Source organism: Mirounga angustirostris, unplaced genomic scaffold (genome assembly GCF_029215605.1).
Source record: "Mirounga angustirostris isolate CCGP_5_RB_7025 unplaced genomic scaffold, mMirAng1.0.hap1 SCAF_3, whole genome shotgun sequence".
In the NCBI taxonomy this organism is placed as follows: domain Eukaryota; kingdom Metazoa; phylum Chordata; class Mammalia; order Carnivora; family Phocidae; genus Mirounga; species Mirounga angustirostris.
The window spans coordinates 12027087-12040646 of record NW_026991711.1 but is presented as its reverse complement, the minus strand read 5'-3'; the positions used below and the strand labels follow the sequence as shown (position 1 = coordinate 12040646).

The 13560-nt window shown below is 39.2% G+C and overlaps 2 protein-coding genes across 2 annotated transcripts in view; one reads left to right on the top strand and one right to left on the bottom strand.

The window, feature by feature from the left end:
* Positions 1-13560, top strand: part of UBAC2 (UBA domain containing 2) — a 185984-nt gene that overhangs the window by 35181 nt on the left and 137243 nt on the right. The gene's annotated exons all lie outside the window — the stretch shown is intronic.
* On the bottom strand, positions 3451-4597 carry GPR18 (G protein-coupled receptor 18). The gene has a single exon (XM_045869654.2). The coding sequence runs from the start codon at positions 4595-4597 to the stop codon at positions 3602-3604; it is 996 nt and encodes a 331-aa protein (XP_045725610.1). The 3' UTR covers positions 3451-3601.

Below are 13560 nucleotides of genomic sequence, written 5' to 3'. Positions count from 1 at the left end.
TGCCTTCGGCTCAGGTCATGATCCCAGGGTCCTGGGGTCGAGCCCCGCATCGGGCTCCCTGCTCCCGCGGGAAGCCTGCTTCTCCCTCTCCCACTCCCGCTGCTTGTGTTCCCTCTCCCGCTGTATCTCTCTCTGTCAAATAAATAAAATCTTAAAAAAAATAAATAAAATAAAATCTTTTAAATCCTCATTTCCTTCAAAGTAAAAATCAGACTCCTCCAGGATGGCAGCAAAGCAATCTGTGCAGTGGGAGTGCAGAGGCTTTCCCGTCAGATATACCAGATTTGAGATTCCAGCTCTCCCACGGTATTACTTGTGTGTGATCTTGAGCAAGTTACTTCTCTCAAGTTCCCTTCCTGAGCTCAGTTTATAGTGGATCCTCATATGTAAATTGAGGGTCAGAACTCTATACCTCCCAGGCAGTGGGAAGAATTAAGAGAGCTCTTTCATGCAAACATCCTAGCAGTGACAACCCCCTACCCCTCATACTGATTTTCTTCTTTCCCTTTAGAGTCCTCATCATCTGGCCCCAGTCCAGTGTTTCAGGCCACTCCATTCAGCTTTCTTAACATGCTGTGTATTTGTATTCTCATGCCTGCTTGGTTTTCTTTCTGCACCTGTCGCCCTTTGGCAGAAGTAATTGCCCTTTTATGTGTATTCCAGCAAATTTATTAAGATCCCTAGTGTTTATTACATTGTCATTGTCATTATGACCTGGGCCTTCCATGCCATCCTTCTGGTTGTTTGAGGGAGAACTAGTTTTACTTTATGTACTCAATTGCCTTACCTTCTGTAATGTTGAAGGGGTAGCCTTGATTGCAGTGTAGCCCATAAGACTATAAGGTAAGGTCTTTGAACCGTAGACCTGTTCATTTCTTTTCTAGTGTCCTGCATAGAAATTATACGTAGCATCTGATACATTCTCAAGACTGTTATTTGAAATTCAGAAAATGTAACCATTATGTTTTGAAAGTAAAGATAACTCCATTAAAAGCTATGTATATTCGGGCGCCTGGGTGGCTCAGTTGGTTAAGCGACTGCCTTCGGCTCAGGTCATGATCCTGGAGTCCTGGGATTGAGTCCCGCGTCAGGCTCCCTGCTTGGCAGGGAGTCTACTTCGTCCTCTGACCCTATCCCCTCTCATGTGTTCTCTCTCTCTCAAATAAATAAATAAAATCTTAAAAAAAAAAAAAAAAAGCTATGTATATTAGGTGCTTTTATTTTTTTTTTATTTTTTTAAAGAATTTATTTATTTGAGAGAGAGAGAATGAGAGAGCAAGCACATGAGAGGGGGGAGGGTCAGAGGGAGAAGCAGACTCCCTGCCAAGCAGGGAGCCTGATGCGGGACTCGATCCCGGGACTCCAGGATCATGACCTGAGCCGAAGGCAGTCGCTTAACCAACTGAGCCGCCCAGGTGCCCTATTAGGTGCTTTTAGAAACCCATGCCTCTCACACAACTGTCCTTAAATACCCATTATTTTTTAGTTATTAGTATTTACATATGGATGTTATATTGTTTCTCAGAATTGAAACTCTTCAGAATTAAGTGGAATTTTGAGTTTTCATACATCATGTTAAAATGTATCTGATTACAGCCTAATAAAATTATTTTTTTAATTGTGCTTTAGATTATCTGTAGTTTTACTGTGAGAACCATAACATGTATTTTCACTTTGTGTCAATAAAGTTTTTTGTTGTATTTTATGCTCCCAAGTTAAGTTCTTCTCATCAAGAAAAGCCATTGCAGAGAACTTGCCATTTAATAAGTTAGCAAGGGGCACCTGGCTGGCTCAGTTGGTGGAGCATGCACCTCTTGATCTCAGGGTTGTGAGTTCGAGCCCCATGCTGGGTGTATTTAAAAATAAAATCTTTAAAAAAATTCAAAAAAAAATTAAATAAATTACATAAGAGTAGATTAGACTGTATAGTTGAGAGTAGGCTATGACTGTATATACATACCATAAACCTATATATCAAATATAGGAGTTATTTCCCATGTTTCAGAAATAATAATTTGTTTAAAAGATATTTGCTAAAGTATCTTGCTCACTTGACTATTTAAACTAAAAACTTCAAGTAGTTTTCTCTTTGTGGAGAAACTACGTCTAAGAGAAACTATGTCTCAGTACCATCTTAACTCCTTTATCTTATGTAGCTCTGAGAATGTTTATGTTCTGTGAACTTGTTTGCTTTTTATTATTGAAAACTGGTGGTTGACATAACAGGAACTTGGTTTCTAGTCCTGGTTCTTCAACTGAGCAAGTCATATAACCTCTTTGGACTTTAGTTCCTTTATATATAAAACAGAAGAGTTAGACTAGAAGATCATCTAAGGGATCTTCTAGTATTAAAACACTATTTTATGATTAGCCTCCTTCATGTTTACCTTTTTTTCTTTTTTTTAAGAATATGAATTTACCCATGTTAATTATAGAAATCCATTTCTAACTAATGCATTTATCTGATTCTTAGTCCCATTAGGAGGGGATCATGTTAAGAGTAATGAAAGTGATTTAGCAGAGAGGAAGTTATGATAGACTCATTTTCATATTTCCATAATATTTAGAATAATATGTGCTTTACAGATTATAGTTCACTTCCTTTTCTTTTTAAATGGGGAAGTTACTTGGTTTGTTACTTTATTAGGGGAAATTAAATGGCAAGGCTACGGTAAGAATCCAAGGTCCCTGACTAGTGCTATTATACCATGACATATGGCCTGGGAAGAAATCATTCTCTTGTAATGTGATGTTTAATCAATAAGAAGAGCAAACTGTTTATATTGGAGAAATATATTTTACCCTACAGCAGGAAATTTCATGTCATAGGAATGAACTTGGGTTATTGGGTTGAAATAGATTCTCGGATTGGGTCTCCTGCATTGGTTGTATGTAGAGTCTGGTGCACAGTAGGCGCTCAGTAAGTGTTTATTGAATGACTATTATCTGTTTGCAAAAAAAAAAAAAATGAATTCAGAGTAGGTGAGGGCTGATGGAGATTGCCTTTGCAGGCCCCTTCAGGTGATTGCTTCTGCTAATTTTGGTTGGTGACATGTAACAGTGATGGGTTGAACATAGTTGCTTGTGTAGGAATCTTGGAAGTTTGGTGTTTAGAACACAAAATATAGTAAGATTTAGCCCGTCAATACTGAGTGTAAATTAAACCAAAGGGAGCTTTGGTTTGGGTTTAATCAAATTATAATTTAACAATTTAAACTATTTTGAACAGTAAGTGGATTTTCTTTTCTTTTTTTTTGGCCTACTGACTTGATTGACGTCAACCCACTTGCACGTAGAATTAAATCCAAAACGTTGTCAACTATGTATTTAGATAAGGCTTCATTGTGAAATACAAATTGGATATTTTTCTCCCAGTAACTCCAAATATGTTTTATACAAGTTTTGAAAAAAAAATGAATTCATTAGAATAATTAAGAATATTTAATTATGTTGTCACATACTAAGATCCCACAAAAGTGTTTTTAAATTTGTTTTTTTCAGGAGAGAAGGGACTTGGTAATATCATACAGAATATCCACTGGCCTTAGGGTAGTTAGTAAAGTGAATATAAAGAAACTAAAGACAAACACATGCTTATCATTCAAAGCATTTCACTGTTTACATTGCTTAGTGACCGTAAACTACCTGATCGGAAGCTTTTTCTGCGCACGCTCCGAAGGTAATTGCGGTAGAGCATGACACTAATGACTCGAGCCTGAAATTGTTTTGAAACAATGTAGTAGAGAATCACATCCAGGCAGGTGCTGAGGTTCATGAGGAAGGTGGTAAAGGCTCCCCAGGGATTGTAACTGTTCTCATCCCCTTCCAGCATCAGGAAAGCAAAACAGACGTGGAAAGGCATAAAGCAGATGAGCACCTGCACCATGAGTGTGATGATGATTCTTATAGACTTCTCCTTGACTTTTGGTTTCAGCTTGGATGTCTTCCCGTGAAGGAGACTATGAATGATGACTAAGTAGCACCCAATCATGATGAACAGGGGAATCAAGAAAAAAAGTATCAGTCGAGTGAAGTTTAACATGTTAATAGCTTTTAAGTGGATGATGTCAGAAATCTTCAGGCAGGTGGGGGGTGTGGAGGCCTTATCTGGATCTTCATAGAGCAGTAGAAGTGGGATGGTAGTTGTCAGGGTCATCATCCAGACTCCCACGCATGCTAGCACGGCTTTGCCTGTGTTTTTAAGTTCTTTGGCATATTTTGGTTGCACAATGGCCATGTATCTGTCGGCACTAATAAAAGCAAGAAGCCATAGAGCAATACTTGGATAAAACACCGTGAGAACCCCAAGAATCTGGCAGAAGTACTCTCCAAATGGCCATTCGCCTTTTGCATAATAAAACATCCGAAAGGGTAAACTCATTATAAATATTAAGTCCAGTAATGCTACATTCATCATATAGATGGTTACAGTGGTTCTCTTCTTGGTGGTACAACTAAAAACCCATAAGGCAGTGGCATTAACAAATAATCCGATTATGAAGATACAGCTGTAGAAGATAAGGGCTGCGATCTTGTATTCTTCTGGGTATGAATCATTCAAAGGGCCAGATTGAACTTGATTGTGAGGAGTGGTCATCTTATAGTTTGTTGGGGGAACGACACTTAGAAACTGTAAAATAGTTAAGAATAGGAGGAATAAAACCTTTTGTTGAAAAATAAATGCTTGACACTCTCATACTTGACTTGGCATGTCAGTGGATTTTAATTATAAGAGTATTTTGTGTTGTAGAGTCAACGTGTGTGTCTTAGTGTTTATTAAGAAATACATTTCCTAGGTATTATTACTAATATGCACTAACCTATTAAAATGGTCTGGTGTGTTATAAAACACTGGCAAATTTATTCATTTTCTCTCTCTCGGCTCACCTCCCATTTCCCGTAAAGAATAACCTTTTTTTTTAATGATTTTTCCTGTAGTGTGAAATTGGGTAGCAATTATTCTTATAATAAACATTCTTTGATTGGGACTAATTGGGAGAAGGCCATTCTGAATTTTGAATCTTACAAAATAGTTTGCTACTTTTCTATCATCTTTATTCTGTTTAAATGTTTTGTAACCCAGGTTAGTGATGTCCAAAGGATGAATTTTTACTCATTAAATATAGTTTTAATATATAAAATGTGTATTAGAAAACTAATAAAGGAACCACATAACTGGTTAATTCATAGTAATTCTCATTTGAGAGCAGGAACTTTTCCTTTTGCCTACTATATCCCCACTGCTTCTTGAGCCCATAGGAGTACTCATTAAATTTTTGCTGAATTGATGGGTGAGTGAAGGAGGGACCCACAGCAACTGCTCTCTGGTTTGTCAATGAATACTTGCTTGGTTAGTTATTAAACCTATTTATTTTTAAGTGGAAACACTTCCTCATAGTATTACGTTCTTTCTCAATTACCATAGGTCTAGAAACAGCAGTGTGTTGCGCCATGGTCCACAGATTAAGAGCTTGACTCTTAGAACAACAGATGAGCTAGTTTTTCATGCACATTTGGAAGTGCCTAACACTGTCTTCAAATGGTGTTTACCAGTGTCCTAGAAATGGATGTCACTGGTGTGCACAGAAAGCAACACCTCGGGAAGAGGACATGGCTAGTATAGTAACTCTCATGCCCTCCCTCTACCTAGAGAAACTTAAGTATTATTTGTCAAATTAAATTTTAAAAAGCAATATCAAAGACAAGTAGTTATTAATTAGAAGTCACTCAATAACTTTAGGTGTATGCAGGAACTAACTCCCATCAAACAATGTCCATTTCTAATGGAAAGGAGTTTTGTTGTGATTGTAAATATCATCGACCCTCCTCAGAGTGAAACTTCCATCACCCATGATGCAACATCAACAACAGTGATTTTAAAAATAAACTCGCTTACAAAGAGATGGAATCTTGTGGTATCCCCTTGAAACATGGAGGTGTAAGAAAAGTTTCCTTCAGAAATGTCACTTGTTAGAGTGGGCTGTCTCTAAATCAGCCCTGAGTCTTCCTTTAGTGAGAACTGTGGGGGTGATTAGCAGTCTGGTCAGTGGCATCATGGGCTGTTGATAATTTAAAATGCATTTCAGCAAAAAAATAAAATGAATTTGAGCAATTGCTGTGAACAAACACAAGATAAGAGTTTGTTCTTCCATTCCCCCCCCTCCCTTTTTTCCTTCCTTCTTGACTACAGCTAGTTAGCCAAGTATCTAGGTTAGATAGGATTTTGGATTAGAATTGTATATATTAATAGCCTGTATTAAAATTTTCAAATATTGGTGTGACTAGAATTTTAATTCCTATCAAATGAGAAAAGTACTGTATAAAAAAATTAAGTCTCCAGTATTATACAAAGGAGAATAATTTTGGAGGCTTGACTCTTTAAATTTTCATTGAATTTTTAAATAGTAGCAGTTGTAAATGAAATTTTGTATCTTTTTTCTCTTTTGATATTGTTTCTGGACTCCCTTCCCCCATCCTTATCCCTGAATTTTGTCACATAAATTTCATAGTTACAAACCCTTTTTGAGTAAATCTTTTAGCTCCCATTGGCCTCAAGCTGCTTTTAATGTCACCAACACTTGTATTCATTTGCTTAAGGTTGAAAAAAATACGTGTGATGCATGTTTTAAAGGCATTACCAGACAGGTTGTGTTCTGTTGTACACACAAATACATTTTTGGATAAATATTAAAAAGTGATTGGCTTTCAAGTCAGTATTTTAAAAACTTTAGATTCAGTAACTATAGTCTTTTTTTAAAGATTATTCGAGAGGGAGGGAGGGAGGGACTGGTGGAGGGGCAGAGGGAGAAGGAGAGAGAGAATCTCCAGCAGACTATGTGTGTTGGGCGCTTGATCTCAAGACCCCGAGATCATGACCTGAGCTGAAATCAAGAGTCAGACGCTTAACTGACTGAGCCAACCAGGCACCCCTTAGTCTTTTTTTTTTTTTGAAGCATTTAAGTACATTTTGTGGAACAGAGTAATTGAAACCAAGTGACAAAGACTCCTAAATATGATTTATCATAGCAGCATTTTCCTTAAGTTGAAAAAAATTACATTTACTGTTAATGTAAAACAATGTTGAAAATAAATAAAAAATCACATTAATAGTGTAGGAAGATGACAGCATAACCCATTTCAAAGTCCTTTGCCAGCACAGTGTCAGAAATGTATTGTTAAATTATTTTGAAACTTAGTAAGTATAGCACTACTTTTTTTTTCTGTCACATACAAAGTTATTACAATATGATTGACCACTTTTCCCATGCTGTACTTTTCATCCCCAGCCTTACTTATAACTGGAAGTTTGTACCTCTTAAGTATAGCATTACTTGGTGATAATCTGTGATGAAATTAACTAAATGCTACTTACCTCCTGTCCATCAAAAGGCTGTGTTAGAGAGGAACATTTTTCATCATATCCAGTTATGTAAAAGAGATATCTTGTGTTAAAATAGCTTTTTCTAAAAATGGTATATTTAAGAAATGCAGTATTTCTTTTGTTTTAGGTTCTTCTTTTCATTTACAAAGTTGTTTCAAATACAATACTTGGCATAGGAGTTGGTACTCCTTCGGCTGTAATTGCTGCTTTGTCTCTTTCAGGAAGTACTCTCTGAAATAAGGCATTTTCAACTTATGACTTTACCCTGGATGTGGTTTCTCTCACAAATGATTTGTTTATGAAGTCATGATTAGCATAAACTCCGCTTGAAATGAAGGCATATAGTTAAGAGAATCAAACAAAAAGAGGAAAATGTATTTAGTTCCTTTACTTTGATGCTTAAAGTCTGCATCATCTATTGAAGGAGAATGAGATTTGGTGTTAACTAGGATGGGATTTATAGTATAGATTTTCACTCTTTAAGCTGTGTGACTTTGTCTAGTTACTTAACCCTTCTGAGTCTCTGTTCCTACTTAGTCTCTATACAGTTAAGATAGAGATAATACTCATCTGATAGGATTGTGAGAACTCTAAACCAGAAAAATCCAAACCAGAAAAATCCCAAGTGCTTAACATAGTGCCTGGCATTTTGTACTAATTTAGGTACTCCTAAACAGAGTTACCCCTTTATCACAAAGTTCCTGAAATCATAAAATACCCACTTTTATTAAGATATTTCTAAGTGGTTAAAATTGGGATCCTTGGTTATTTGCTTCTGCCTTGCATATGCATTTATGCACTTTGGTTTGCCCTTTTTTTTTTTTTTTTTTAAGAGAGAGGAGTGAGTGCGAAGTGGGGGGGGGTAGGGGCAGAAAGAGAGGGAGAGAGAATCTCAAGCAGACCCCCCCCCCCACCCCAAGCACAGGGCTCAATCTCACGACCTTGAGATCATGACCTGAGTGGAAATCAAGAGTCAGATGCTCAACTGACTTGAGCCACCCAGGCACCCCTTCTTTATTTTTTAGTCCCCAATGCATTCTATCCCTTTTCTGTCACATGGAAGTCTAGAAATAATCCCTTTTGTATAAACATCTCTGCAAATTGCTAAGAAAGGACTGGAATTCTTCAGTGGAATAATTTGCATGTTGGGAGTATTTTAACCTCGGAAGGGAATTGAAACCAATAGGAAGGGAAGTGAGCAACCCCAAACATCACCTGCCTCATTACATTAAATTTTTTACTTTCTCTTTTCTTAAAAAAAATATTACCTCATTTGCTTGTCTTAAAATTTTATCTTTATTTTTGGTGATACATGATTTGTCAACTTTTAAAAGGTACATGAAGTTAACTATTTGCTTTTTGAATTTAAGACAGTTTGAGGGCCCTTGCTCTTTTTGTCCTCAGATAAAAACCATAGTAAGTCTGTGACTTATAAAAGTTACCTAAATTCTTGTCTTTGGTGATTAAGTACTTTTGATTGTGATAACCTGCCATCATCATAGTAATGGGTTTTAGAAGCATTGACAGCAACCTAAGCAACTCCTTCTTGTGTCGATGAGGGTGCAAGGCCCAAAGAGGGCCAGTCCCTTGCTGAGGAACTCAGACCCCGCCCCCCCACCCCCACCCCAAGGTCCTCCCTTTACCACCCTGGCTGCTGGAATAAACTTCTTGTTACGAGGTGAATGCATCAGCATATTCACCAGACAGTATTTATTCATTGCTCAGTTACATTGCATGGATTTATGTTTTATGTGCAGTTTGGGAGTTTGATATTTCAGCTGGATTAGGAACCTCTTATCTGCAGATCCAGTCTTTCCATTGCCTTAATTTCATATGCCCTGTCACAAGTTTTTTTTTTTCCATTAAGTATTGATTAATGTTCCCTGTGCGGCTGAAATCAAGCAGTGCAGCGATGGCATGTAGCTCATTAAGGTTTGAGTCCTTTATTGTACACAGGGAGATTGTTTTTTTCCTACTTGCCAGTCTTGCAAAGAGAGACACAGAGGCGACGCTTGGGGGTAGATCAGCTCTCGTTCCCCACTTCCTCTCTGTTTTACTCATGTGGGACCTTTTGCACTTGTTCTTCCTTGCCTTTCTCGTGCTGTTCCACCAACCGTCACATCTCTTGGCTTCGCCAGCGGCTGTGTGTCCTTAAGTCTTAGTTCCAGTGCTGCGCTTTCCAGGAAATGTTCCCTGGCCTCTAAAGCTGGGTTGGTTATTCACCCCTGTAAGGTTCCTTGGCACTTGGTACTTGTCCCTGTGGTGGCCTGTGTTTGTATTGTTGTTGAGTGTTTCCTTCCCTTTTATCCTCCACTAAATTGAAGTTTCTCAGGGTTGGCATGTGTTGTATGTGTGTATGTGTATAGCCAGCGTTTAATAAATATTGGTAGAATGTGTGACTGAAAATGTAGGTGCAGAGATGGAGGGTCGAGGGAGTCATAGGTGGATTGTTGCGCTGGGTGACAGCATCAGGGATGCTGTGACCCACTTAGGGGAGGGGATCTACCAGTCACCAGGCCAGCGTGGAGACTCAGGCTCAGGGCAGTGGCCCTCCTCTCCTCTCTATGACCCCTGTGGTATTTCACACCGTTCCCTGTGTCTCTGGCCCTCCACAACACCTTTATGTTGGTTGTAAAAAAGAATGACACTGAGAAAAATTCCCCAGAACCATTTGGCAGCAAGTAAACAATGGATCAAGAAGTTAACTCTTACAGTGTCCAGTTTGCTTCTTTAATACTTGAGCTTAATGAATTTTTTATTCAAGCAGAAGAACGTCCCTCATTCTGGGACTGTTCATGCCACTGTATTTTCCTCACTTATTTTGGAATATGAGTGAAAGAGAAATTTTTCACCTTGCAGAAGAGGGATTTCACATATCCCAGGGGCTTTACTTCCCTTCGCTTTGTGAAATGATCTGTTTTTGTTCCATTTTTGAATTCTGGTTTAGATGTTAAAAGCCCTCAATGAATTTTTATTTTAGCGCTCGAGCCCAGTTTTTGAGTGAATATAGTTAGGCCAATTTCATAATTCTTAGGAAGGATGTAGTTAATGGATTTACACAATAAGTCCCAGTTATATTTGTCTACACCACAGATAGAATTATATTTCCTGTTCTTAACATATTTCTCTTTACCACTGCATGCGCAAGGGGAGGGGATCTTGTTCTAATTCCTTACCCCAGTGTTTTGGGGAAGGGATCACTGTCCTTAATGTTTGTTTTTCTCAGGGAGGGTGGCCATCAACATGGAAGGCTGGAGTGGTTGGTAGACAGCCCGCCTGTCCCCAAGAAGAGGGTTGTGAGGGAAGTGAGGAGTGCTGTGAACCGGGTTGGGGGGTAGGGGTGGAATCTTACCATTTGGTGACCCTAACGGTCTCCCATTTTGAGGTGATGGAATCTTTGTTGCCCTACCCCTCTCTCCGTCAAACTTGTATCTAAACGGACTGCTCTGTCTTGTGTGTGTGTGTGTGTTGTTTGTTTTTAATGAAGGAGCCATATTGAATAGTTTTCTCGATAAAGAAGATTGAGGTACTATTTGTCTAAATCTGTTTTTAAGAAAAATGTCAACACCTTGTAGCTATAATCCTACGGCCAAGTTGATACGAACCTCCTTTTCACTTGATTTCCTAAATTGTATTATAAATTTAGCAATTTTCAAATTCCTTTTCCTTGGCAATTTTTGTACAGTTGAAAAATTTTACAAGCATATAGACGATCAGGCAGTTACTTAACTCACAGCAAATTGAGCCTAGATAACCAAAGTGATCTATAATTCTAGTTAAAATAGATCTAAATCAGCAATGAAAATAGAGTTCCTTAAAGATATTAAAGATTCTCTCACTTAGAGGATCTTAGGAGAAGGCTGCTGCAGGAGAGTAAAATTAGTCCTGGACCAGCTGAAGTCCTGCAGAACCCCAGGCCAAGAGTTAGCAGTGTGATATTGCACTAACCGACTAGAGATCCAGTCAGAGTCCTGAGGACAGCTGATTGAGTAGAAATCTCTGGTTACCGTGAGGTACGTGGTGGCCTTCTACAGACTCTGGCCTCACAGTTAAAGGAAATAGTATATTCCAGCAACTGGAAATTCTTGTGCATTGCTGGTGAGAGTTTCAATTTGGAAAATAGTTGGTTATTAAGTAGTAAAATGAAAATACATCTACCCTATGACTCAGATTCCACTCCTAAGAAACATAGATAAGAATGTTCATAGTAGCATTATTTCTAGTAGCTCTAGGAACAACCCATATGTTCAGCTGTAGACTGGATAAATCAGTTGTTGTGTAGACATACAGGTGAACGCTTTTCACAATCGAAATGAATCCTGTAGCAGGCACATGCAACAACATGGGTGAATCTTGGGCATATAGTGTTTAGTGAAAAAAGCCAGGCATGAAGGAATTTATATTGTATGATTTCATTTATATGAATTTCAAAAAGTAGACCAAATTGAAATCACATGTTGAGCAATTCATGCTTAGGTGTTGAAACTCTTTGGAGGGTTGTGGGAGAATACAATAGTAAGGAGGGCATACCAGAGAGCTTCCAGGATGCTGGCAAGTTCTAGTTATTGACCTAAGTGCTAATAACTCTAGTGTTTACTTTGTGATAATTCATTAAGCTGTATATTTTGTTTTGTCCTTGTATCTGTAAGGGTGTCCGTAGAAAACAGATTTTAAGATGAGTCAAGGAGGGCTTATTCGTAAGGGTCTCATGATACAAGAATGGAACCTCGTGAGGAAAGGGGAAACTGGAGGACTGCTGCCTTGTGGTGCCCCCTCCCCCCACCCCATTCGGCATGAAGAGATACAGGGCGGGAGAGGCTACTAGAACTTGGAGGGAGGGGAACCTGCCTGGAGAACAGTAGTGACTTTCTGTTGAGGGAACCTTGCAAGAAAGAGGGAACCAGGGGAATAAGTCCCCCAGCCTCGGGCTTCTCTCCCCTGAAATCTGCTCTGAGGCTCCCATTAGCAGAACCCAGTGGAAGCTGGGGGCCCGGAGCCTTCGGATGCAATCTGTACCCTCAGCTTCTTGGACAGAGCAGGGTGGAGAAGGGAAAAGAAGCCAATGGATTTCCCCACATGCTGCACTTTTTGTATGTGTGTTACATTTCATATTCAAAAAGGTTTTTGTTTTATTTTTTTTTTAAACTTGTGCTTTGAGTTGGCAAAGACTGGGTTGAGTGTCTCTGCCTCTTGGAAGCTGTTTCTGCGAGTAATTTTTTTAAACACCTCGTCTCGGTTCTTACCTGTGAATCATCTCATTCCTTAGAGCTTACGCAAAGTACATGTTTTAGACACCAAAATACTAGTTCTCTTTGTCTCTCTCCTGCCTGAAATGTCCCCCCTTTTTTTTTCTGTGGCACATTTACATTTTTCCTGGGAATTTTCAGACTGGGAATGGTTAGTGTGGGAGCTCTTCCTCTGCCGCTAATTAATTCGCCGAGTTATCTTAAAAAAAAAAGTTCATTTCTCTGATCACCACTCTCCCCATCTGGCAGAAAGGGGAGGTTGGATAAGGCTTTCTGGAAAGGCCTCCCTCCCACCTTTGGCACCTCACAGCTCTAAGGAACTCTTCCCACTGCGGTGAGTATTTTCTCTTTGTCTCCGTCTGAATTTTTGTAGGCCTACAGATGAGAGGCATGGGCCAGAACTTGGGGCGCTGTGCCCTCATATCGCTGCACAGAAACCTCAGTGTGTCCAGGATTCATTTGGGGAAACCTCATGCCAGGGAGCCCTGAAATGTGTGTGTAGGTGTCTGGGGCTTCCTTCCAAGCAAAGCACGCAGAGCCCTGAGGGGTTTGCGCACTTCTGGCCTTTGCCCTCCGTCCATGTCTCAAGTTGTGGCAGTGTTCTTTAGTGTGTGTGTTTTTACCTCCTTTTCCATTTAAGTCAACTTTACTGCTCTTAACAGATTTGATTTTATTTATTCTTTATACGGTTATCCATTTCTAGTAGCTTGTTCGATGGTCGCAGCTAATTTGCCCATCTACTTTGACCTTTCTCCTATAACCGTTCCTTTTATATACGGCAGGCAGCAGGTGTGGTTTTGAGAACACGCCAGGTCCAGGCCGCCCTCTGTCAGTCACATGGTCCCCCACCCTCTCCCGGGAGACCTGTCATTCTTGGTGGCCAAGAACCTCGTGGAGATGTTATAATCAGCCTGCAGAGGAACACACAAAGAT